Genomic DNA, 26,348 nt, shown 5'->3' on the forward strand with positions numbered 1-26,348 from the left:
AGTTAGGTACTTGATAATTTTTTCTGCTTTTACCCTTACCACTAAAATACAACTACACTGGGCAACAAAACAGAAAAAAATGGTGTCGGAAATTTTACAACTGATTTTTAATGTGCTTATTTTAAAATACCACCAGATTTTTTTTTATCAGCTCTAGTTTTTGAGATATGCAACATTGAAAAATATAAATTTTCATTTTGTGTACATTTCACATTATAACTATTGATATATTTAAATAATGAAAAAGATGCTTGACAAATTCTGAGGGCTATTTCGGATTCTGCAGTCAAAAATTAACTAGGAACAGTTCAAAAATCGCGGGCACCAAAATATGTGTTATTGGTACCCAATAGGGCACAACGAATAAAAAAAAATGGTATCGTATTAATCCCGTTACGATTCTCCTTAATTAGGGACGTTCATAACGTAATTAAGAAGGTAAAATGTCACGCAAGACTGAAAGCTTGAAAAAAAGGGAAGTTAATAAACAGTGTACCTACCTATATAGTTTAAAGTAAAAAAAAAATGTCACTCAAAAGATAACTCAACCATCACACTGTGGATATTTAACTCTCTTGACAATTCGCTCACTCCTTTCAATAACATCATAAATCAAAAATCGTCAATTTTCAGTTGTGCATGTTTTCGGAATGCCCAGAAAATGTACTATATCCCAGCAAAAGAGGCATATTTTTGACTTAATATTTACCTGCTACAGGGCAGAAAGTGATGTTTTTGCATTTTGAAGAAAAGGTATTGTTTAATGAAAAAAAAAAAAACTAGTTATTGTTTCAAATGGAGAAAAAACCTTCAGGTTTAACCTAAAAAGATCTGTTGCACAGTAAAAAGTTCAATAAGTGGCGTGATATTTATTTTTAATAAATTGTATTATATTTATAAACTTTAAAAACGTTCTCCTGAAAAATCAAGTTTTTTCGATTCATGACGTTCTTGAAAGGAGTGAGCGAATTGTCAAGAGAGTTTAATAAGAGAATTTGTTAAGAGAGTTGAACTCATTTAAGTTTGCTGAGCACTGCCCTAGTCGATAAAATAAACAAAATGGGGTAGTCAACATTTTTAATCAACGTCCCAAGGGCCCAAATCTAAAATTAAGAATAAGCTTCACATTCGGTGTTTGAAAATGATGCGGAATGCATCGAAACACTTGTCACAGTAGATTTTAAGAAATAGTGGTATTTACTAAGTAAAACATTAATTTAAAAAAAATATTTTATTTTCAAGATTTCTTAAAAATGGATTAATTACATTTTCATATAAATTAGATCATCATTACAACATTTTGAGTGTGTCCAAATACTTGTTCACAAAATCTGGATTATCTCCAATTACAGGAGTTATTTTCATATTATTTTTTGACTTTTCATCAAAGATGAAGAAGAATATGGAAGTCTGAGCATTTACGGGGCTGACGACCGTCATAGAATTTGAGTAGTATGGTTGTCAATAATGGGTAGAATTGGTGAATGTTACACGTGTGTAAAGTGATCACTTAAACCAGCCTATGACGGTCGTCAGCCCCGTAAATGCCCAGACTTCCATATTCTTCATCTTTGATGAGATGTCAAAAAATAATAGATCATCATTATCATGCTTTGGCTTCAGCTACAGCCTTGGCTTCTGCTAGTCGCTTCTTCTTTCTCTGGAAACTCCTCTTGTGCTCCGGTACACGGTGCCTTGCCAACAGTCCCGACTTCCTCATGGCATCTATTTTAGCATTTTTCTTCTGTAAATTATCACACAATAAACAACAAATATTAATATAGGTGCAGTTTGACTAATTCAAGCAGTCTTGTAGGTTTATATTAAATTCCGCAAGTAACGATTTATGTTGGACAAAAGGAAGGTAATTGGTCACCAACTACCAGGCCGCTTCTCGGAAGGAGTAGGGAGAGAGAATAGAATGCCACACCAATCTGTACTTGCAAATCCAAAAACAATATTTGCCTTTTCCACAATCACGCATCTCTATATATTTTTATACCCGCCGATTGTTCCGACACCTGACCTGACCACTTTGAATTATTTGAAATAATTGATCATGCCAAGTTTTCTTCGGTTTTCACCTGCTCTTATTTCCAACGACATTTGCCTCATAAATTTGTTTTAATATTATTTTTTTACTCATATATTTGTGTAATATTATTTTTAATTAAAGTTTTACTTGAAAAATACCACTATTTTAAAAATTCTATTTTGATATATATCGCTCTCTCCTTTCAAGAACGTCAAAAATCAAAATTCGTCAATTTTCAGTTATGCAGGAATGCCCAGAAAATGTACTATATCCCAGCAAAAGAGGCATATTTTTAACTTAATATTTACCCGCTACAGGGCAGAAAGTTTTTGCTTTTCGAAGAAAAAATATTGTTTAATATTTTTTTTAAATATACTAAATATTTTTCAAATGGAAAAAAAACCTTCAGGTTTTACCTAAAAAGATCAATAAGTGGCTTGATATTTATTTTTAATACAATGTGTTGCATTTTTAAACTTTAAAAACGTTCTCCTGAAAAATCTAGTTTTTTGATTTACGACGTTCTTGAAAGGAGTGAGCGATATGTTTCGTCGCACTCCGCATCATTTTCAAACACATACTTCTTCCTGGCTACATCCCAGCTTATTGTCTTTGTCGACTGTTGGGGTCAGCTCTCCTCGTCCTCAGGCTGTAGGTCCTTCTGTCATGGACAACGTTGCCTAGGCCATGCCTTGGAATCATGTTATCTTTCTGCATCACCCATGAATACTTTGGTCTTCCTCTAGATAACTTTCGAGGGGCATCCATTTCTATTGCCTGGTTAAAAACATGATCGGGTTCTCTGCGTCCTATATGCCCATACCATCTCAATTATCTTTTCTCTACACAAGTAATCTGTAATATTAATAACTCTCATATTAAATGATTACATTTTCAAACACATAGGCAGTTTGTGCACTACATGGAATTTTACCGTCTGGCAGTCCGGTTAACATGATAAAACGAATAATTGGCTTGTGCTTTTGACCGTCATTCTTCAGATCGGTGCGTGATCATCACGTTGCGCGTAAATTCAATCACCCTAAACTGTCATAGTCGCATATTATTTTTTGACATCTCATCAAAGATGAAGAAGAATATGGAAGTCTGGGCATTTACAGGGCTTACGACCGTCATAGGCTGGTTTAAGTGATCACTTTACACACGTGTAACATTCACCAATTCTACCCATTATTGACAACCACACTACTCAAGTTCTATGTATATGAACCAATTTAGAAACCTTGTTCATGAATCACTAGAACTTCACTAGAGACATCTATTGGTGAGATGTAAAGAAGCTTTTTATTAAGCAGAAACTCTTATATTAGTATGTGAGATCCGAATCCTGGATTATAATCACACACGTGAGAAACGCCAGAAAATACCATTATCATTTTTCTGGCGTTTCTCACGTGTGTGATTATAATCCAGGATTCGGATCTCACATACTAATATAAGAGTTTCTGCTTAATAAAAAGCTTCTTTACATCTCACCAATAGATGTCTCTAGTGAAGTTCTAGTGATTCATGAACAAGGTTTCTAAATTGGTTCATATATATAGAACTTCCAAGAATTTGAGTAGTGTGGTTGTCAATAATGGGTAGAATTGGTGAATGTTACACGTGTGTAAAGTGATCACTTAAACCAGCCTATGACGGTCGTAAGCCTCGTAAATGCCCAGACTTCCATATTCTTCTTCATCTTTGATGAGATGTCAAAAAGTAATATGAAAATAACTCCTGTAATTGGAGATAATCCAGATTTTGTGAACAAGTATTTGGACACACTCAAAATGTTGTCATAGTCGCTTTTATTTTAAAAACCGGACAGCCGGTAGGTAAAATTCCGTGTAGTGCACAAACGCTCATGCGGTTTTTGAAAATGATGCGCAATGCATTGAAACACGTGTCACAATACATTTTGAGAAATAGTAGTATGAGACACGATCAAGATAACACTGTGTTTATATGAATCAGTGCCCTATGCACCATTGGAGTGCGGATAGGGGTTAAAAAAAAAAAAAAAAAAAAAAGTAGTATGAAATGGATAGATATTACCACTTAGTGACTATGGAATTAATAAATGAAATCATTTAATATTTTTTATCATCATCATCGTTTGATTCCTCCGCATCACTGCCTTTCATTTCGTCATCATCACTGTGCTCTGCATCATTTGCATCACCATTTATTTCGTCGATATTTAGATCATCACAATTGCCTTCTTTCTGTTTCAAAATAATTTCTGTTTTCTTCAAAAAATGTTCCAACTGTCGCAGCTTTTTCCTGATTTGATTATTCGGTTTTTGGACTACTTTTAATTTTGCTATCTTGTTTTCTAGAATTCTCTTTCTGTTTACGGCATTCTTGTTTTTGCTTTTCTTTCCCATTGATGGTATTGTATTATTCTTATCTTATCCTATAACCCTCGACGGATTTACGAGACGTTTATGTGAGAAAAGTCGAGACGATCAAGCTGATAGTACGAGACGCCAAACCAATTCAAAGACCAACTCAAAGATTACAGACAAATTTATACCAATTTTTGACACACCGGAAAATACAGTTTAGTCACAGACTTACTAATTTATATAAAGACCGCCAACTGCCTCGATTTTTTATGGCTAGAAGTCATATTCGCCAGCGGCCGGAAGTGACGTAAACGGCTAGAAGTACTAAGCTCCCGGCTGGGCGTGACTTCGCCGCTGCTGAATATCGAATCCACCCGCCGAAATATTTATCATTCATTTTTCAGGTTAAATGGTATTTATATTGAAATTTGTTATATTACGTATTTTCAAAATTATAATATTAATATTACAAAGAAGATATTTCACTATCTAAATTTATTTATTTCAGTGTAAACAAAAATAGAAAGGTCACGGCTAGACATTTATAAAAAGAGTTCAGGCGATTAATAATGGTTACTCAACTCAACCTTATAATTGTAAATGGTAATGGTAACTTTTTTGAAATTATTATCTCAAACTATGTATAAATATAAGGCTTTTCAACAAAAACAAAAACGATAGAATTTTTTCAAATTACTAAATTATATATAAAATTCTAAAAAATACAATATTTTAAAAGGGCGGAAGGAGTGCCCACCACTTCCTGAAGTTATGTTTCTTAACGGGGGTGCCAGCGCCCCTTTGTGGGCGTTTTGGAAGTCTGGCTAGGTGTTTTTAAATTTTTTGCATTTGGGGGGTGCTGCAGAAGTTCAAGGGAGCGTTGTGTCAAGTTAGAAAAACTACACTTTCATACGCAAAATTTAACTTTAACTTTGGCATAATACTCAATATTATCAAGTTCTTCATTTACGGATTTCTATTTTTCTATCGATAATTGTCTATAACCATAGTTTGTCTATATTTATTTGAAATATTTGAACAACTTGTTGATATCTCGTATTTTTCGTTCCCGTTTTGGTGTTTTTGTTAGTGTATTAGTGTATCTCGTCATTTCTGGTCGTTTTTTGAACAATCTGACGTTTATGAGTCGACCCCCCCTGGTTTAGTTTTATTTGAGGTTATGTTATTACTTGAGCTGCCAGTAAAAAAATACAGACGTAGTGTATAAATATTATTCAATTAGGTAAGTACTTACCTGATGATGCAAAACGACGTAATTGGTCCCGTTACGATTTTATTTCATTTGGGACGTTCATAACGTAATAAAAACGTAGAATGTCACGCAAGTCAATTGAAAAAATGAAAGCTGTCCAGTACCGTCCTTGGAAGGGGTTCATGTTATTCTTCTTCTTTTACATCTTTTCATCTAAAGAGCTTTCTAGATAGGGTCTAGTTATTTCAAGGTCGTTCAAAAAATGAAAGAGCAGTCCTTCTACAGCCTAGGTTCTCAATATCGGCGATGACGTTCCCTTGTGAGCGTTTAAAATTTTCAGGGGGCAGTGTACGGTGTACTTAAAGTATAATAAGTTTAAATATAATCGTGGCAATAGCTCTATCAGGTTTGTGACATATTAGTAAAAATAATTGGTGGGAGGGTTCATGAAAAAAAATCTCAAAGACCCACTTTTGGTGGGTAAAATAAGATTGAGAACAAGTGCTTTACAGGGATTTACAGCATTTAATTAATGACAATCTGATATTAAAAATAACTGCACACACCCAAACATTCCAAAGAGATACAAAGCCATCGTTCAGATTAAGTATGTCAGTCATATAAAACCATCATAAAGTATGGTATCAAGTTTTATTTAATGTACCTATGGCTTATTTAAGACAAGACTACTAACACATTGTTGTCGGGTGGTTTTTTCATCGACCCCGACACTAAGACAGGCGCCGTGGCGTATTTGGGTAGACGCCCGACTGCGAAACTGACGCAACTCCGATCTGCACAATATTTCTTGGCGTCTCTCGGGCTCTACCAAAAGTAAGCCAATAGAATGCTTATAAGCGTCTCATGCTCTCTACCAACAGTATGTAAAAGACACTTTTAAGTGTTTCTCGCAAACAATATGCTAAAATTAAAAAAAAAACAGCATACCTGCCTACATAGTTTAAAGTAAAAGAAATTTGCCACTCAAAAGATCCCTCAATCATTCTCTTGATAAATGAGTTTGTTGTCCGCTACTCTAATCGATACTGCTTGGATGGCTTGGATGGCTTGACTCTGGCCAATATCTGTACCCGACGGATTCTCCAGTTCTTTGGACACGTTGCGCGTGGCAACGAGGATAGCCTGGAACGACTAGTTGTGATCGGTAGCCTGGAGGGAAAGAGAGGGAGAGGAAGATCCCCACACGATGGACCGATCAAATTAAGGCAGCAGCAGGCACCTCGGTGGTTGGAGCGCAATCAAGGGATAACTGGAGAAGAGTCATTGTTTCTGCAAGGGTCACAGCCTTCAGCAATGAGGATTAAGACGGAGAAGAAGACTCTAATCGATAAAATGAATAAAATGGAGATGTAACAATTTTTATTTTATTTTCAGTTAATTTTAAAAATGGATTTATATGTTTTCATATAAATTAGATCATCATTATCATGCTTTGGCTTCGGCTGCAGCCTTGGCCTCTGCTAGTCGCTTCTTCTTCCTCCGGAAACTCCTTCTCTTGTGCTCCGGTACACTCCCCGCCAACAGTCCCGACTTCCTCATGGCATCAATTTTAGCATTTTTCTTCTGTAAATTATAACACAACAAACATTAATATGGGGGCCGTTTGAATAATAGAGTATTATCACTCGGGAGGAATATCTAATTTAACAAACTCAACCTATAAAGGATTGTGTAAGAATCGTTTTGTGTTTATAACAGCCGATATGATCAATATTTTTATTCATCATTTTCTTTTGCAAAATTCACTTTGTAAAAACGTTGTTTTCGTAAGTTGGTACCGAATGACGTCACAGAAACGAATCCACACTACTACTATTACAGCTCTATAAAGCGGATACATAAAGCCCCATAACACCCGATGACGTAAAATTTGATTTGATTTTTGACATATAGCGGTGTCCGTTTTTCGTTTTATTCAAATATCTAAATTTTAAACCTTCATATCTCCCTTACTTTTCTACAGATTTCAATAAGAATGTTACCGATAGTCTTGTGATATTTCGTATTCATTTTTTAGCTAATAATAACACATCATGAGAATGATGACTTACGGAATATATTACATACATTCCGTAAGTAACGATTCATGTTTGCCCAAAAGGGTAGTCAAAATAAATGTGCTTTTCACTCTAATACCTTGCTAACTAACCATCAGGCTACTCCTCCGACCATCAGGGGTAGGGAGAGATAATAGAATGCCACACATATCTGTCTTTGCAAACAATCTTCGCCTCTTCCACATCCATGCATCTCCTTATATTTACATCTTCTAACCCTTATCTGCACCCAATGGTGCATAGGGCACTACATCCCATTGACGCAGTGTTGTTTTGATCATCACTTACTCCTGCGCTTTAGGGACCAGTCCAGGGTAAAGTGTCGGGTTGTGGTCCCGTGGTTAGTGTCGCGGACCCTTAAGTCTGAGTTTCTGGGTTCGAACCCACTCTACCACAATTTGATACCTATTTCTAATAATAAGCTGATTAGACTCACAGAAATAGTATGAAAATGAAATATTTGTGTGAATATTAAAAACATGAATATTTCTCTTTATAATTAAATAAAAATAATTAAGTAAACAATATTGAGAAAGCCACAAACCATAACATCCTTTTTATCGAACCCCTTGGAGTCTGATCTGGTGTACATGACATTTATTCTGCGATTGCTCATCATTGTGTGGTGCATGGAGAGCGTTTTCTGTGAATAAAACAAGGAATGTCAAATAGATATTAAATTATTTAAAAAAAAACTCTATTATCCATTGTTAGTTTTGTGTAATACCACTTTTATAAACACTTATTCGTGACTACTGGTTTCGGAAAATCATTCCATTGTCAGGTCGTTAAAATAAAATTATTACAATTTGACATTTGACACTATTCACACACTTAAACACATCGCCCACACCTTTCAACAACATCAAACATATTTAAAAAAACCTGATTTTTCAGGAGATAATTTTTTAAGTTTAAGAATGTAATAAAATGTATAAATAATAAATATCAAGCCACTTATTGAACTTTTTACTGTGCAACAGATCTTTTTAGGTAAAACCTGAATATGTTTTCTCCATTTGAGAAATATTTAGCATTCCGAAAATATGCACAACTGAAAAAAGACGATTTTTGATTTATGACATTGTTGAAAGGAGTGAGCGAGCTGTGATTAACATTTTGAGTGTATCCAAATACTTGTTCACAAATCTGGATTATCTCCAATTATAGGAGTTATTAGTTTCTGCAATAAATAGCTTCTTTTCATCTCACCAATAGATGTCTCTAGTGAAGTTCTAGTGATTCAAGAACAACGTTTTGAAATAGAAATTCCAAGAATTTGAGCACTGTGGTTGTCGATAATGGGTAGAATTGGTGAATGTTACACGTGTGTAGTGATCACTTAAACTAGCCTACGATGGTCATCAGCCCCGTAAATGTCCAGACTTCCATATTCTTCTTTATCTTTGATGAGATGAAAAAAAAATTTTTTTTGTAGTTTTAAGTGTGTGAATAGTGCTATGGTAGTGACGGGTAGTATTGCATGCTGTTGTAGCGATTGTTCTGATGAAGAGACGGGTACGTCTCGAAACCGGCAGATATTAGAAAATTTAAATTTGAGCATTGAAATATATATAATACAAGTATTAAATACCTTATATACCTCGTATGATCAGGGAAATATGCGAGACGGAAGATGTCGTTAGGTGGGGAAGGCAACGAAGGAGACAATGGTATGCGCGTGTGAGGACAATGCAACTATCCAGACTCCCCCACATCGCACTGTACGACTAACCCCATGGAAGACGACTCTCGGGCAGATCACCAAAGAGATGGGTCGATAGCTGGGAATCTACATCGCAGGAGGCTAATCCCTCTTAAAAACAGGCCACAAGGCCTACAACACGATGAAGAAGAAGAAGAATACCTCATAAGTAAGTTGACTATCCAATTCCACAAATGCAAAGCCGGACTTCCTTGTCTCCTTCTTCTCCGGAATCCGGACTGATTTGATCCCCCCAACTTTGGCAAAATGCTGTTTTATCTGGAAATATAATCATGTGTTTAGGTGGTTTGACTTTATGAGGAACAAGGGAAGATGGTAATGGAAGCATGTAGTAGTAAGATGCAAGGTTGTATTAAAATTTCAGAGCAATCGGTGAATAACTCTAGGAGAATTAAGATTTTGAACAAACAAAGTTTGTTTCTTGAATTTTTTTCGCAGATACTTATCTATAACCTAACTATGAGTATTTCAATGTTTTAGAATTAGTACATAAATTCTGAGGATGACAAGGTTCTTGTCGAAACCGGTTGGAAAAAGTGTACCAATAAAAAGTGGTTAAAACAACGATGTTTTATTTTATAAAGTTTAAACAAACTTTATATTATTTTTTGACATCTCATGAAAGATGAAGAAGTATATGGGAGTCTGGGCATTTACAGGGCTGACAACCATCATAGGCTGGTTTAAGTGATCGCTTTACACTCGTGTAACAGTCACCAATTCTACCCATCTTTGATGAGATGTCAAAAAATAATATGAAAAATAAGTCCTATAATTGGAGATAATCCAGATTTGTGATTAGTGATTCAAGAACAATGTTTCAATATTGGTTCATATATATATATATAGAGCTTCCAAGAATTTGAGAAGTCTGATTGTCAATAATGGGTAGAATTGATGAATGTTACACGTGCGTAAAGTGATCACCAGCCTATGACGGTCGTCAGCCCCGTAAATGCCCAGACTTCCATATTCTTCTTCATCATTGATAAGATGTCAAAAAATAATATGAAAAATAAGTCCTATAATTGGAGATAATTCAGATTTGAGAACAAGTATTTGGACACACTCAAAATGTTGTTGAACAAACTTTAAATTATAAATAAAACATCTGTTTTTTCATTTCTTTATTTTGTCTCTAAGGGACACTCCCTTAGAGACAAAATAAACAGTTCACGCATTCGTGGAAGCCTCGGCGTAACAGGCATCAATAGTAAGGTAGAGGAGAGGCAATTGAGATGGTATGGGCACATAGGACGCAGAGAACCCGAACAAGTAGTTGACCAGGCAATATAAATGGATCTTCCTCGAAAGTTATCTAGAGGAAGACCAAGAAATTCATGGATTATGCAGAGGGATAACATGATTCCAAGGCATGGCCTAGGTGACGTTGTCCATGACAGAAGGACCTATAACCTGAGGACGAGGAGAGCTGACCCCACAAGGACAATAAGCTGGGATGTAGCCAGGAAGAAGAAGGTTTGTTTTTCATTATTTTTTGACATCTCAACAAAGGTATGGAAGTCCAGGCATTACAAAATGGAAAATCACATAGTTAGTGCTTCAAAAATAAATTATAAATATAGATTATCAACTCACTTCTTCTTCAGTCACGTCTTTTGAGAGGTTTCCAACAAAAACGACATATCTTTTAGGTTTTTTGGGATCATCATCATCACTGCTGTTGTCATCATCGCTGCCATCAATTTCACCATTTTTGTCATCAGATTTCACGTCTTTTTCATCATCGTTTGATTCCTCCGCATCACTGCCTTTCATTTCGTCATCATCACTGTTCTCTGCATCGTTCCCGTCACCATTTACATCATCCATATTCAGATCATCACCATCGCCTTCTAAACTCTTCTGTGTCAACATAATTTGTGTAATTTTCTTCAACAGATGTTCCAGCTGTCGCAGCTTTTTCCTGATTTTCTTATTTGGTTCATCGACTTCTTTTAATTTCGCTATTTTGTCTTCTAGTTGTGGGATGTCGTATTTTTTGGTTCCGTCTGATATTTTAGGGTTTTTTGGAAACATGTTTCTTTTTCGTTTCTTTATTTTTCCAGCTGGATTTACATTACCTAAAAAAAAAAAAACACTCTCATTATCATCCATTGTTTACTTTGTGTAATACTACTTTTATAAACACTCATTCGTGACTACCGGTGTGAAATTCATTCCATCATCAGGTCATTAAAACAAAATTATTACGAATTGACATTCATTTATTTATTTATCCACACTAACGCCCGGAGGGCTTTCACAAGTAAAAATTCAAGTTACAAAAAAAATATAGAGTTCTTATAAGTCTCTCTCTGGTTTCAATCCTGGGATTGGTTTGCGGCAATTTCCTCTGTTCTTCTCTTCCATTCTTCCCTGTCTTGTGCTGCTCTTTTGAAATGTGCATATGATGAGCAGCGCACGTCCTAGTCTCCGCACAGGTCCTCCAGGTAGTCTCGGCGTGGGCGTCCCCTAGAGTTTGTCCCCTCGGTCATACCCTCCATTGTGGCATGCAAGAGACCTTCTTGACGTATTACATGGCCGATTCATCTTGCGCGCCTTTCCTGATCAGGTGCCTTCCTCCTCCCATTCCTTGAAGAATTTCCTCATTCGTGATGTGGTCTCTCCAGGAAATTCTTAAGAGTTTTCTCCCTATCCCTTTCGGATGTCTCGCAGCCGTACATCAAGACACTCCATACATAGGTCTTTATAAGTTTTAGGTCTATATTATTTGACTCTATTATTTTTGACCTTTTATTGAATGCAAGCCTAGCCTGATGTATACGGCTGTCGACCTCGCTCTCAGACCGACTGTCCCATGTTATTTTCTCCCGAGGTAGACAAACTCCTCGGTGTTCTTTTATTAGAACTCCTGACATCACTACTCTCATATGATGTTGCGTTCGGCCTACAGTCAGCAGCTTTGTTTTGTCTTTATTTATCTTCATGTTGTAGCTATCTTGAAGAATGCCTTGCAAAGTTGCTAAGGCCTCCTGCAGTTTCCTCCTCACTTTCAGCAACCATAGCAATATCGTCATTATAAGTATAAGTTACAAAAAATAGAGTTGTTATAAGTATAAGACAAGAACATTCAGATACATAAAATAACAAGAAAGTAGGACCTACATTACAAAGATTACATAAATAGTCTTTTTCTACATTTTTTGGGGGTACTCTAAATTATATTATGGTTATTAGAAGCAATGTGTACAAGGTACAGAACACCAGGAAGGGAGGGTTAATATACAAAATATTACATTACCTAGTTTATCTAGATCAGGAGCGTCATCTTTTTTGGGCTTTTTCCCTCCAAATTTTGGTTTTCCCTTTTTCTCAGGTCTCGGCTTTTTGAATTTGAATAAACCTTCCTCTGCACTCATGGCGAGTTATTAAAATATAAAAATCCTAAAAATTACGAGAATCGTATAATAATATAATAGCCGGCATAACATTTTAAGTTAAAATACATTATATTGAGATTAACATTAAAATACAAGCCTACACATTTAAAACTTATGAGAATTATAAAGTAACAGTGGCTTAGCGTGTTCTTTCAATTCATGGTGCCTATAAAAACACTGTGTTATTGAGTTGATAAATCAATTTTTGATTTTATTTTTCGCCAGTAATAATAATAATATAAATTAAACTAAAATGCATATTAATTTCACGTGGTATTAAATAAACATTACATGTTGTTGTTGTGTAAAGTCAATAAGCCAATAATATACTAACTTGTTTAAACTATTATACTTGTTGAAAAAGTCCTGACAGTTATTTGAATTTGAGGTTAACTCACGTTGTCAGAATCAATAGTGTTGCTAGTTTAAAATATTTGTCAAAAGTTTCAGAGAAGGTAGATACCAAATAAATTAAGGGACTTGCGATAAAATCTCCCTAATCCGCGTTACATTTATAATATAATTATAATATACATGTAAAATATGAATAGTAGGATTCTTACTAGAAATTTGAAAAATTCACATTCAAAGATAACAAATTAAATTACAAGTTCAATGAAAAGTTACAATTCGTTTATACTGCACAAATGAATAATGTTCGATCAGACAAAATAATATGACACGGAATGATGATACCAGTTAATCAATCTATTGATCGATCCTCAACCCATGTTGTTAACTTCACGCGATATTCAGATTACTAAACAAATAAACATTATTAATAAATCTAACCCCTCTAACGGGAATACCTATACTTGAAAGTCAAGTACAGTAAAAATTGTAAATAAAAAATAACTCGACACTGGCTAGAACACTCAAGATAGATAAAAGCCGTTAAAAAGAAGAAGGCGAAGAAGAAGATCATTACCGTAATTCCAATCATTTGTTAAAATAATATTATTATTTTCGTAATCCTTTGATATTATTTGATGTTAATACTCTTACCTAATCAAAGAGACATTTTGACGCAGAGAACTTAACCAAAAGCCGCACGGTTTTTAAGGCCAAGACTTATCACTTCTTTTATCGTTCATAAACTTTATCGAAAATGCTTAAAATATCGCACACCTAGATGAAAACTGTATCAACCCAAAAACTATGATTATTTATATAATCGCTTATTCGGATTCTACAAACGAAGACACAATTATCAATTTAGTCGATTTGCCAATATCTTAAATATTCTTCAAAATATGTTCCTATATGTTCACTATATGTTCCTTTTGGTGAATAAAATAGTTCAATTCTCTCTGCCTACCCCTTCGCGAAGCCGCGTGATGGTTAGTTAGTTAGTGTGAAATGTTTTAATGTAAATATTCTTTAATATTGGGTCATTGTTCATTCACAAAAGAAAACAGGAAACTTCTATTACATAAGGTGACATCACTAAATGTTATTCGTCTCTCCTAAAAAAACATATATATTTTTTTTTTGATCGAAATGTGTGATATTTCAAATAAAATATAACGCAAAATATATCGTTTTCTTGTAGCACAACCCTATTATTTTTTATTACTGGCAATGAACATTCGTGTACTTTTCGAGTAAATCATCGAACGGGAATGAATTTTCATCGATGTTTCGAAAGGAAGGTCCTTTGAGTGAAAGTGGTGGTAATATTTAATTAAATTAAATTCTCCCATGTTGTCCGGCAGCGAGATAGGAATCAGATAGTTCTACGACCAATGTTGTAGATTCAGTGTCAAAAGTGCGAAAAGTGGCAGAATTATTCAAAACAAAATGGCCTCGGGAGAAGCCGAAATCGAAATGCTGGAAACGTTCACACCGAAAAATTTCGACGATCGATCGTCAACGCAGGACTCCAAATCGGAAGACGACGGTAATTGCGCCAAATTCCCATTAAAAAAACACGAAAAACCTCACGGATATATCTCTAATCCTTGGCTAATTGCCGACCCAATTCGTGAGGAACTCGTATCGGGTAGCACTCAATTTTGCATTTTATTTTTTGTTATATGCCCGTTTTTTCCTTTCAGATAAGGATAAAGAGGCTTCCATCGGAGACAGAAATGATGTGAGTATATTATTTAGTAAATATTTTATAGTCTAAGCTATTAATTACGTTTTGTATTGTTATTTTTTGAAGCTGTCAGATTTTGACACAATGACATTCTGTTGACACTGGGTTCGCAATTTGTGATTCACCAAAATTCATGAAAAAGGATGATTAATAATCGTTTTATTACTTGTTTGAAATTCTTTCTTAAAATATGATAGGTATTTCTATTTTAAATCCATTAATTAACAATTATAAAGGGTCCGCCAAATAACTTTTTTTTTTTGAAAACAGGGCGCAAAACATCGAGTGTAGCTTCGGCTGTGTGGCACGTAGCGCCGTCCTGTTGAAACCAAATGTTGCCAATATCCTCCTCTTCAATTTTTGTGAACAAAAATCCGTTCAACATGGCCCGATAACGATCGCCATTGACTGTAACGGCCACTCCTTGCTCATTTTCAAAGAAAAATGGCCCAATTATGCCTCTGGACCAAAATCCGCACCAAACAGTGACTCGTTTTGGGTGTACCGGCTTTTCAATGTATGCGTGCGGGTTTTCTGTGCCCCAAATACGACAATTTTGCTTGTTTACATACCCGCCAAGATCAAAATGAGCTTCATCCGAAAAGATGATTTTTTTGGCAAAATCGGCATCTTCTGTAAGTCGATCGCAGGCCCACTCAGCGAAGCGAAAACGCATTGGATGGTCAGTTGGCTTCAACTCCTGAACCAATTGGACTTTGTATGGCGTCATACCAAGGTCTTTATGCAAAATTCGTCTCAATGATGTCTCCGAAATGTTCAATTGTTGAGAACGACGGTGAATTGATGTTGATGGCGCTTCACGCACACTTTCTGCCACAACATCGATATTCTCGGGTGTACGCACTGTTTTTGGCTTTTCACGCTTTGGTTTATCGATGAGGATGCCAGTTTCTTTCACTTTTTTCACAAGATAACGAACATACGGAGCTGACGGTGCTTCTCTTCTTCCAAAAACCGTACGCAATTTTCGCACACATTCTGCAACATTACCATGATTTTCAAAGTAATGTCGCAATATTTCCCAGCGTTGTTCAAGCGTATACACAACCATATTCGCTCAGCGGAAGGATAAAACTAATTATCTGTCAAATCAGACATGAGCTAAGTGTTACCATTCACGAAATAAGCACTAGTTGAAAAAAAAAACTTTAGATGGCGGACCCTATACATATAAAGAAATGCGATCTCAGAAGAGTGTGCGACAAAACGATTTATGATAGATGTGCGAATAGTGAAGTAAGGAAGGAATGCAAAGCTGAGATAAGCATTATCGATAAAATTAAGAAAGGTGTGTTGAGATGGTTTGGACATGTGGAACGAATCAGTGAGGTAAGAACGGTAAAACAAATTTATGAGGCGAATGAAGTGGGAAAAGAAGCAGAGGAAGGCCGAGAAAAACATGGCACGATCAGGTACGCCAAATACTTGAAAGTGGTCAGGTTAGGAGTCGTAACAATCGGCGGGTATGTATGAGGAGATGCATGAACGTGGAAGAGGCGAAGAATGTTTGCAAGGACAGAGTGGTGTGGCGCTCTATTCTCTCTGCCTACCCCTGCGGGGAAGCGGCGTGATGGTTAGTTAGTTAGTTAATTAACAATTTCATACAAAAAAAATTGGTTCAAACAAAACAACTCCCTTTCAATTTTTCATCTGCATTATAAGCAAAAAGTGCTTTATTTTTTTAAAGAAAAAATTTTCGTTTTTATTATTTACACAAATATTTAAATTTCATACTATTGCCGTGAGCCTAAGCGGCTCATTATTAGAAATAGCTATCAAATTGTGGTAGAGTGGGTTTGAACCGAGAAACTCTGACTTTAGAGTCCGCGACACTAACCAAGGGACCACAACCCGACCACGATAAAATTATTTTTCAATTAATTAACTTCAATTATGTATATTCCTACATTCTTGATTCCTCTTCCTTCCTATCCGAGCTCCTTCACTTCCGTCATCAGTATCAAATATATTCCAGTTCTATGTCCAAGAATCTAAAGTATCTCTCTTATGTAATTAGCGATCAAGTTAACACCTCATCGACCCGTTAGTGCCCTATGCACCATCTGAGTGTGGATTAATAAAAATTTGGATAATTAATATATAGCGCACTTTTTGTAGAATACTTTATTAATGTATTCAGGGAAAAGAAACTTGTGGAAATGATTTAGCCAATAAATGCGTTTTTTTATTTATAATGATTATGTCATTCTAACTGCTGGTGGAAGAGCATTCCATGCCATTGGTCCCGCATCAGCAAAGGCACGCTTGCCAAATTTAGTGCCCTGGTTAGTTAGTTAGCTAATATGTTTGTAAGTTTTTTAATGTTTTCAGCAAATAAATCTAAATTATAAAATTTTTGACTTCATTTATAATTAATTTATAAACCGTCTGGCAACGCTCACGGAACAAGCATAGGTCCACTCTTGTCGGAAGCCCAAGAGCTACTGCCGCTAGCCAGAGAACATTGAGCTTTGAGCTCCTCACGCTTGCACAGTGCATGTATGCAAGAGTGAGATGTCGCGGTTCCCGCACACTCTTCACGCGCTGTTTATATGTGAATTTGTTTCCGATATTCACAAAATACCTCCCATCGGAGGTACCTTATAAATTCTGATTATTATTAATATTATTTTTAAATCAATGCGTAAATATGTTATGGAGGAATACCTAAGATCTTAGCCTTGTATTAATTATATATATATGGAGGTATTATGGTTATTAGAAGCAATGTGTACAAGGTACACAACACCGGAGAGGGTTACATAAATAAAAAAAATAAAAAAAATATATAAAAAAATATATATATATGTATATATATATATATATATATATATGTATATGTGTATGTGTATGTGTATGTGTATGTGTATGTGTATGTGTATGTGTATGTGTATGTGTATGTGTATGTGTATATATATATATATATATATATATATATATATATATATATATATATATATATATATATATATATATATATATATATATATATATATTGATGCATTATTCTCTTACTACTACTACTACCATCACACCGTTTCCCGCAGGGGTAGGCAGAGAGGATGGAACGCTACACTCTTCTGTCCTGACATACACTCCTCGCCTCCTTCACATCCATACATCTAGTCATACATGCCCTCCGATTACGCAGACTTTTGACACCGCCAGATTTTAGGTTCTGATTGATCTGATCGCCCCAAGTCTTTTTCGGTCGTCCACGTTCTGTTTTCCCTCTCACATTCGCCACATATATTTTCTTAGTCATTCTCGCTATCCATTCGCTCCACATGTCCATACCACCGCAAAGTACTCTTCCTTTTCTTTTCAATTATTCCTCGTTCAGCCTTACATTCCTTTCTTATATCATCGTTTTTAATTCTGTCATACAATGATTTTCCACACATTCGTCTGAGGGAGCGCATTTCAACAGCGTTCACTCTCTTACAGACTGCAGTCAAATCATTTTCTTTTTCTTTGGACTTTGTACCAGTGTGTAATTGTAATAAAATTATCATAATTTTTTGTCTGAGTGTTGAGTTGAATCAATGGCTCCTAACTTTGTATAATTTTTGTAACCTTGCCCCTAGAATATATTACAACATGCCATTTCCTACTAAAGTGAGTTATTTTTCAAATTATTTTTTGACATCTCATCAAAGATGAAGAAGAATATGGAAGTCTGGGCATTTACGGGGCTGACGACCGATTGGAGATAATCCAGTATTTGGACACACTCAAAATGTTGTAAATAAATTAACTGGTCAAATTATAAGCTAAAATAATAAAAATGAAAATGATATTTTCTGGCGTTTCTCATGTGTGTCATTATAATACAGGATTCGGACCTCACATACTAATAAAAGAGTTTGTGCCATATAAAAAGCTTCTCCGTCATAGGCTGGTTTAAGTGATCACTTTACACACGTGTAACATTCACCAATTCTACCCATTATTGACAACCACACTACTCAAATTCTTGGAAGTTCTATATATATGAACCAATTTAGAAACCTTGTTCTTGAATCACTAGAACTTCACTAGAGACATCTATTGGTGTAGACCTCACATACTAATATGAGAGTTTCTGCTTAATAAAAAGATTCTTTACATCTCACCAATAGATGTCTCTTGTGAAGTTCTAGTGATTCAAGAACAATGTTTCGAAATTGGTTCATATATATATAGAACTTTCCAGAATTTGAGTAGTATGGTCGCGAGTGTTTTTGCCCAGAATTTTCACTCATGAATTAAATGAAATTATAGTAACTTTGAACATAAAAGAGCATTATCCATCAAATTAAGAAAGGTGAGTTGAGATGGTTTGGACATGTCCTACGAATGAATGAGGATAGACCGGTATAACAAATTTATGAGGCGAACGTAATTGAAAATAGGAGCAGAGGAAGGTCTATGAGAACTTGGTACAATGAAGTTTGTCAAATACTTGAAAGCGGCAGAGTTGGAATAATCGGCGTGTTTGTACGAGATGCATGAATGTGGAAGAAGCAACGATTGTTTGTATAGACAGACTGGTGTGGCGTTCTATGCTCTCTGCCTAGAGGGGCAGTTAGTTAGTTACTTAGTAAAAGCGTTGTTAACTTTGTGGTATGATCACTCCCCTTATCATTCATCCTTCACTTTATGCAATTCATTCATTCAAACCTTGAGTTTGTATGATGTAGTGCCCTATGCACCCCAATGGTGCATAGGGCACTGCATCATACAAACTCAGTGTTATCTTGATCGTTAACACATGAAGGAAAGGTGATCAGCCCTCCGCTTCAGGTACCAGTCCAGGGTAATATGGCATAAATATTAGATTGACAAAATCACTTATATTTATTTGACCCCCCTGGGAATTGAACCCGGGACCTCCAGAACGGTAGCCGAGCGTGCTGACCATTACACTACGGAGGCGGACCGCTTTAAAACGTGTCTGGTTGTGGTCCCGTGGCTACTGTCGCGGACTCTTGAGTCTGAGTTTCTCGGTTCGAACCCACTCTACCACAGTTAGATACCTATTTCTAAAAATGAGCCGCTGAGGCTCAAACAAAAGTATGAATATTTTTGTAAATAATAAAAACACAAATATTTTTTTAAAATAAATAAAACTTTACTGTACTTTGTGTATGTATAAATTTAAGTATGCATGTGTATATGTTATTTGTGTATACGGGATGCTGATGAATGTTACGTTGGCAGGTCCACAAGTCGGACAGGAAGATCGGGCATCGGAGGGTGGGCGTGGGCGGGCAGATCACCTACAAGAAGATCCAGACCACCCAGATCATGGGCTCCATACAACTCGGTAAGGATATCCCTCCACTATATCTCCATACAACTGGGTAAGGATATCTCCCAACCATGTCTCCATACAACTCGGTAAGGGTATCTCCCAACCATGTCTGCATACAACTCGGTAAGGGTATCTCTCAACCATGTCTCCATACAACTCGGTAAGGATATATCCCAACCATGTCTCCATATCCATATAGGATATCCTTCATTTTATCTCCATACAACTCGGTAAGGATATCCCTCCACTATATCTCCATACAACTCAACCATGTCTCTATACAACTCAGTAAGGATATCTCCCAACCATGTCTCCATATCCATATGGGATATCCCTCAATTTTATCTCCATACAACTCGGTAAGGATGTCTCTCAATTATATCTCCATACAACTCGGTAAGGATGTCTCTCAGTCTCCACACAAAGCCGATGAAACCTTTGGCTCTAATTTGCTCTCTGAAATCCGACATACATTCTTCATTAACACTTCAGTTTGATAATTTGCGTACAACACATGTATGAGTAAACTCGGGATGATTGCTGTCTAAATGTCTAACCGACTATATCAGGTATTCCCTCTATGTGGATACATTGTGTCTACAGCGACCTCCATGAAGCATCGTGATGCTTCCAATTGCCAAGGACATATTAGAAGTCATGGAGGAGATTGGGATCGGTCCAGCGTACATTTCAACACAAGCATCAGATAAAGAAGAATTTCCAGAAATAAAGGGGGTGTAACATCCGACAGTAATGTGTTAAAGAGCACAAATAATCCAGAAAGATAGCATTAGAGTTTGTACAATTATCCGTTTAAAAGCTCGCAGACAGTCGATCTGACGCTCATCCTCTCTGTGCCCAGGGATCCAGCACGCCGTGGGCGGGCTGGCCTCCAAGCCGGAGCGCGACCTGCTGATGCAGGACTTCATGACGGTGGAGACGACCAACTTCCCGAGCGACGGCTCCAACCACACGCCCGCGCACCACTACTCGGAGTTCCGCTTCCGCACCTATGCGCCCATCGCCTTCCGCTACTTCCGCGACCTCTTCGGCATCCAGCCCGACGACTTCCTGGTGAGCTCCCCCCACCCCCACCTGAACTGCCTCGACGTGACTTGACGTTAACTGACGTGATGTGACCTGACGTGACGTGACCTGACGTGACGTGACCTGATGTGACGTGAGCTGTCCTGACGTGACCTGGCGTCACGTGACCTGGCGTCACGTGACCTGGCGTCACGTGACCTGGCGTCACGTGACCTGGCGTCACGTGACCTGGCGTCACGTGACCTGGCGTCACGTGACCTGGCGTCACGTGACCTGGCGTCACGTGACCTGGCGTCACGTGACCTGGCGTCACGTGACCTGGCGTCACGTGACCTGGCGTCACGTGACCTGGCGTCACGTGACCTGGCGTCACGTGACCTGGCGTCACGTGACCTGGCGTCACGTGACCTGGCGTCACGTGACCTGGCGTCACGTGACCTGGCGTCACGTGACCTGGCGTCACGTGACCTGGCGTCACGTGACCTGGCGTCACGTGACCTGGCGTCACGCGACCTAATCTCACAGCACGCATGCTATTATGAAATAAGGATGGAAGTAGACTGTATGCAGTCGAATTATTCAGTGCGGCAAGATCATGTATGGTAGATGTTCCAATGGTGATATAAGGAAAGGGTGCAAGGCTGAGATAAGCATTATCCTGGAATATATCATATAATATACCAAGGAAGTCCTTGGTTTGATTGATAATGCTTATCTAATGCTATAATGTCTTAAGATGGTTTGGGCATGTGGAACGAATGAGTGAAGATAGTACAGTAAGACTAATTTATGAGACGGATGTGGTTGAAAATAATAGCAGAGAAAAAGCAACGAAAACTTGGCACAATCAAAAATTTAACTACTTGGCGTTGTCAGGTGAGGAGTCGGATAATCGCCGGGTATGTGTGATATGTGCATGAGTGTGGAAGAGGCGAAGATTGTTTGCAAAAAAGACAGATTGGTGTGGCGTTCTGTTCTCTCTGCATGCCCGTGCGGAGCAACGGCGTGATGCTTACCTGATGTTTAATTTTTTATTTTTTGGACAATATGTACAACTTTTTATCCTTCTCAAGTTTATCTTGTTATATATATATGTATATATGTATTAGTTTATCACAGTAGTGTTTCCGGTATACATCATTCTAACATAATTATCTCGCTTGCAATAAAAACATTACAAATAATGTGATGTATTGTAAACATTGACTCATGTTACAATGATTAAAGAAAACACTTCGTTTTTTACCACTTGAGTTTTATTATAGACTACATGTTTCAGAAGTTAAACTTCCATCATTCAGGTCTGTATAGTAACTAAAATATAAAATTGTTCTATAAATAAGGAGAGGGGAAAGTAAGGGGAAGGGGTTAGTCAAGGGACGGAGTTTGAAAACAAAGGAAAAATGGAAAGCAATGGTGAAGAATTTTGAAATAATATATTATTTAATAAATTATTATTAGAATTCAGGTTTTTTTGGATTTCTAAATTTTCAAGATAATTCATAATTTGGCCTTTATATGGAACAAGGTGTAATAATTTTAATTTATGAGAGTGAAATGAGTGATTAGTATCTATTATGTGATTTGCAAATTCCGAAAAATAATTTCTAACAAGACCGCTATGATGTTCTTTAATTCGAATCTTTAAATTTCTCGCAGTTTGGCCAATATATTTTCTATCACAATCTCCACACGAAATTTCATAAACACCACTTTTTTGTAATAAATCTATTTTAGATTTTGAGTTATCGAGGATTTTATGTTAATTATTATTTGTATAATATGCAGGTTGGATATGGGAGGGTAAGATTTTTAACATAATAAGAAGGGTTTTCTTTAATCATTGTAACATGTCTTACCACAAAGTAAACAATAAATAAACTCAGGTTCATACTATTTTAAGATATTTCATGTTTATATTATTTTACCAACTAACTAACTGTCACTGGGCTTACCGCGGGGATAGGCAGAGAAAATAGAATGCCACAACAACGCGTGATCATATGTCACTCACTCCTTTCAACGTTATAAATCAAAAATCGTCAATTTTAATAATAATAATAATAAATTTGGATACAACATTTTGAGTGTGTCCAAATACTTGTTCACAAAATAATATAAATTTGGATAACTTATATAGCGCCATTTTCGTAAAAAAATACCTCAAGGGCGCTTCACTGTGAATGAATTGGGGAAAATATTATGGTGGAAATGATTTAGCAAACAAATGTGTTTTTAGTCTTTTTCTAAAGATCATCTCACTCTCACTATTTCTAACCACTGGTGGAAGAGCATTCCACGCCGTCGGTCCTGCAACAGCAAAGGCACGCTCGCCAAATTTAGTGCATTGGTTGTGAGCTGGTAAGATAACTTTGCCCATTGCAGGTGTTGTAGCCGATCGAAGCGTGAGACATCTATCAACCAATTCATCTGGAATACACAGCTCCTTAAGATACTCTGGAGCCATATTGTGTATTAATTTTAAGTTGTGCATGTTTTTGGAATGCCCAGAAAATGTACTATATCCCAGCAAAAGAGGCATATTTTTAACTTAATATTTACCCGCTACAGGGCAGAAAGTGTTGTTTTTGCATTTTGAAGAAAAGGTTTTGTTTAATTATTTTTTTAAATATACTAATTATTTTTCAAATGGAGAAAAAACCTTCAGGTTTTGCCTAAAAAGATTTGTTGCGCAGTAAAAAGTTCAATAAGTGGCTTGATATTTATTTTTAATACATTGTATTATATTTTGAAACTTTAAAAATGTTCTCCTGAAAAATCAAGTTTTTAAATTTATGACGTTCTTAAAAGGAGTGAGCGATGCATCCATGTGGACAGGAGTCAGAATGCATGAAAATTATGCAAATTTGAATGCATGCAGAGTGCCTTCAATACTGACGCATTCCGGACGGTTTCCAGATGTCCATGTGCAGTTCCCCGCTCCGGGAGCTGAGCAACCCGGGCGCCAGCGGCAGCATCTTCTACCTGACGGACGACGACGAGTTCATCATTAAGACGGTCCAACACAAGGAAGGAGAGTTCTTGCAGAAGCTGCTGCCCGGATACTACATGAATCTCAACCAGGTGATCACTTAAACCAGCCTATGGCAGGTCGCAATCCCTGTAAATGAACAAAATGTCGTGTATAGAATATATGGTCAAATTATAAGTTTGATGATAATTTAAAAATCATGTTTTCAAAACGTGTCTTTAATTATTATTTTTAAACCCTTATCCGCACCCGATGGTGCATAGGGCACTGCATCATATAAACGCGGTGTTATCTTGATCGTTAACACATGAGGGAAAGGTGATCAGCCCTCCTCTTCAGGTACCCAGTCCAGGGTAATATTGAATAAATATTAGGGTGAAAATTGACTTTTATTTATTTGACCTCCCCTGGGAATCGAACTCGGGACCTCCGGTACGGTAGCCCAGCTGCTGACCATTACACTACGGAAGCGGAGACAAACGTCTCTTAGTATGTAAAATAATTTGTGAAGAATCTTACATAGATTTCATGAGGGTCTCTAAATAAATAAAAAAATTACTATACTTTAGATTTACCATACCATAGATGGTGCCGAAAACGTGCATGTTAAAGGCGTCTATTAGAAATTCAAGGACAAATGGAACTTCCGAAATTTGAGTAGAGTGGTGGTAGTTACACGTGTATAAAAAAAAATCTTCTTCTTCTTCTTTTAGGACTAGGTCCTGTCATTCTCGGGTCGCTCCTGGGAGGTGGAAGACCAGCTATCCTTCCATCGCTTAGGTGGTCTTCCTGGGGGTCTGATCCCGCCTATGCTGCTGTCCGCTGCCACCCTCACCACTCGATCCGATCTCGCTCTTCTCACATGAACTCTCCAGAAACGTCTTCTTTCTCTTCCCCATCGCACAACATCTTCAACATCGCAGATTTTTCTTATATCTCAGTTTCTTACTCTGTCGCGAAGTGTTAGGCCTGCAATGGGTCGTAGAGTCTTCATTTCGGATGTCCTAAGAAGGCTTTTTGTTCTCGCGGTGTCGGCTCTTGTTTCCGTGCCGTATGTCAGGATTGGATTGGATTGGATTTGGAAAAAAATCACTTATTATTATTTTTTTGCTCGTTTTAGTTTTACTTTTCACCTGTAGATGAAAACGTCTGTTTTCGAAACTTGTCGTGTGTAATGGAAATAAAACTGATTTAGTTTTATGTATAATACAAGTGCTGTGTAATGGTGGGGACTGACCGGAGCCATTTGGTCGTAACGTAACACGTTACGATGCGAGCATTCGTTTAGTCAGTACAGCGAGCCGAGCGCTCCATCCATAGTTTCGATATATTCATCCATAGTTAGATGGAGCGATGTTACGACGTTACGTTACGACGAAATGTGGAGGTCAGTCCCCCATTTACCTTAACGTTGTTATTTTGAGCTGTTGGTATTTTGGAATAGCGCATAAAACTTGAAAAGTAACCAATACACTGGGGATTCATTTACCTTAATGTTGTTATTTTGAGCTGTTGGTATTTTGGCATAGCGCATAAAACTTGAAAAGTAACCAAGACACTGGGGATTCATTTACCTTAACATTGTTATTTTGAGCTGTTGGTATTTTGGAATAGCGCATAAAACTTGAAAAGTAACCAAGACACTGGGGATTCATTTACCTTAACGTTGTTATTTTGAGCTGTTGGTATTTTGGCATAGCGCATAGTACTTGAAAAGTAACCAAGACACTGGGGATTCATTTACCTTAACGTTGTTTATTTTGAGCTGTTGGTATTTTGGCATAGCGCATAAAACTTGAAAAGTAACCAAGACACTGGGGATTCATTTACCTTAACGTTGTTATTTTGAGCTGTTGGTATTTTGGCATAGCGCATAGTACTTGAAAAGTAACCAAGACACTGGGGATTCATTTACCTTAACGTTGTTTATTTTGAGCTGTTGGTATTTTGGCATAGCGCATAAAACTTGAAAAGTAACCAAGACACTGGGGATTCATTTACCTTAACGTTGTTATTTTGAGCTGTTGGTATTTTGGCATAGCGCATAGTACTTGAAAAGTAACCAAGACACTGGGGATTCA

General features: G+C 36.9%; 2 protein-coding genes across 14 annotated transcripts in view; one reads left to right on the forward strand and one right to left on the reverse strand.

Moving 5' to 3' along the window:
• Window positions 1-1,282: 1,282 nt before the first annotated feature.
• Window positions 1,283-13,206, reverse strand: LOC148302726 (uncharacterized). Of its 2 annotated transcripts, none has more exons than XM_088271123.1 (6): window positions 13,145-13,206; window positions 12,672-12,814; window positions 11,006-11,490; window positions 9,548-9,664; window positions 8,225-8,323; window positions 1,283-1,744 (listed from the first exon to the last, which is right to left on the reverse strand). In XM_088271123.1, exons 2-6 carry the CDS (start codon window positions 12,787-12,789, stop codon window positions 1,607-1,609), a joined length of 957 nt encoding a protein of 318 aa, XP_088127249.1. In that variant the 5' UTR covers window positions 12,790-12,814; window positions 13,145-13,206; the 3' UTR covers window positions 1,283-1,606. The 2 variants fall into 2 exon arrangements, with proteins under 2 accessions (XP_088127249.1, XP_088127248.1); XM_088271122.1 differs by lacking the exon at window positions 1,283-1,744 and adding an exon at window positions 6,966-7,186.
• A 1,199-nt stretch (window positions 13,207-14,405) lies between these two features.
• Window positions 14,406-26,348, forward strand: part of PIP5K59B (Phosphatidylinositol 4-phosphate 5-kinase 59B) — an 89,873-nt gene continuing 77,930 nt past the window's right edge. For all 12 annotated transcript variants that reach the window (XM_088271125.1, XM_088271124.1, XM_088271126.1 and 9 more), the window contains exons 1-5: window positions 14,406-14,710; window positions 14,868-14,905; window positions 20,135-20,240; window positions 21,091-21,302; window positions 24,195-24,359. In XM_088271125.1, the coding sequence (XP_088127251.1) occupies window positions 14,611-14,710; window positions 14,868-14,905; window positions 20,135-20,240; window positions 21,091-21,302; window positions 24,195-24,359 (621 nt within the window). In that variant the 5' untranslated portion in view covers window positions 14,406-14,610. The remainder of the gene's footprint in view (window positions 14,711-14,867; window positions 14,906-20,134; window positions 20,241-21,090; window positions 21,303-24,194; window positions 24,360-26,348) is intronic.

This window comes from Brachycentrus maculatus, unplaced genomic scaffold, assembly GCF_059751285.1.
Source record: "Brachycentrus maculatus isolate JH-2025_06_01 unplaced genomic scaffold, ASM5975128v1 h1tg000420l, whole genome shotgun sequence".
Lineage (NCBI taxonomy): Eukaryota > Metazoa > Arthropoda > Insecta > Trichoptera > Brachycentridae > Brachycentrus > Brachycentrus maculatus.

Coding starts and splice junctions, on each gene's coding strand:
- LOC148302726 (XM_088271123.1), bottom strand. CDS start 12,789: ATGAGTGCAGAGGAAGGTTTATTCAAATTCAAAAAGCCGAGACCTGAG. Junction 11,491..12,671: donor TCCTGATCTAGATAAACTAG/GTAATGTAATAT, acceptor TTTTTTTTTTAG/GTAATGTAAATCCAGCTGGA. Junction 9,665..11,005: donor AAGACGTGACTGAAGAAGAA/GTGAGTTGATAA, acceptor TTATATTTCCAG/ATAAAACAGCATTTTGCCAA.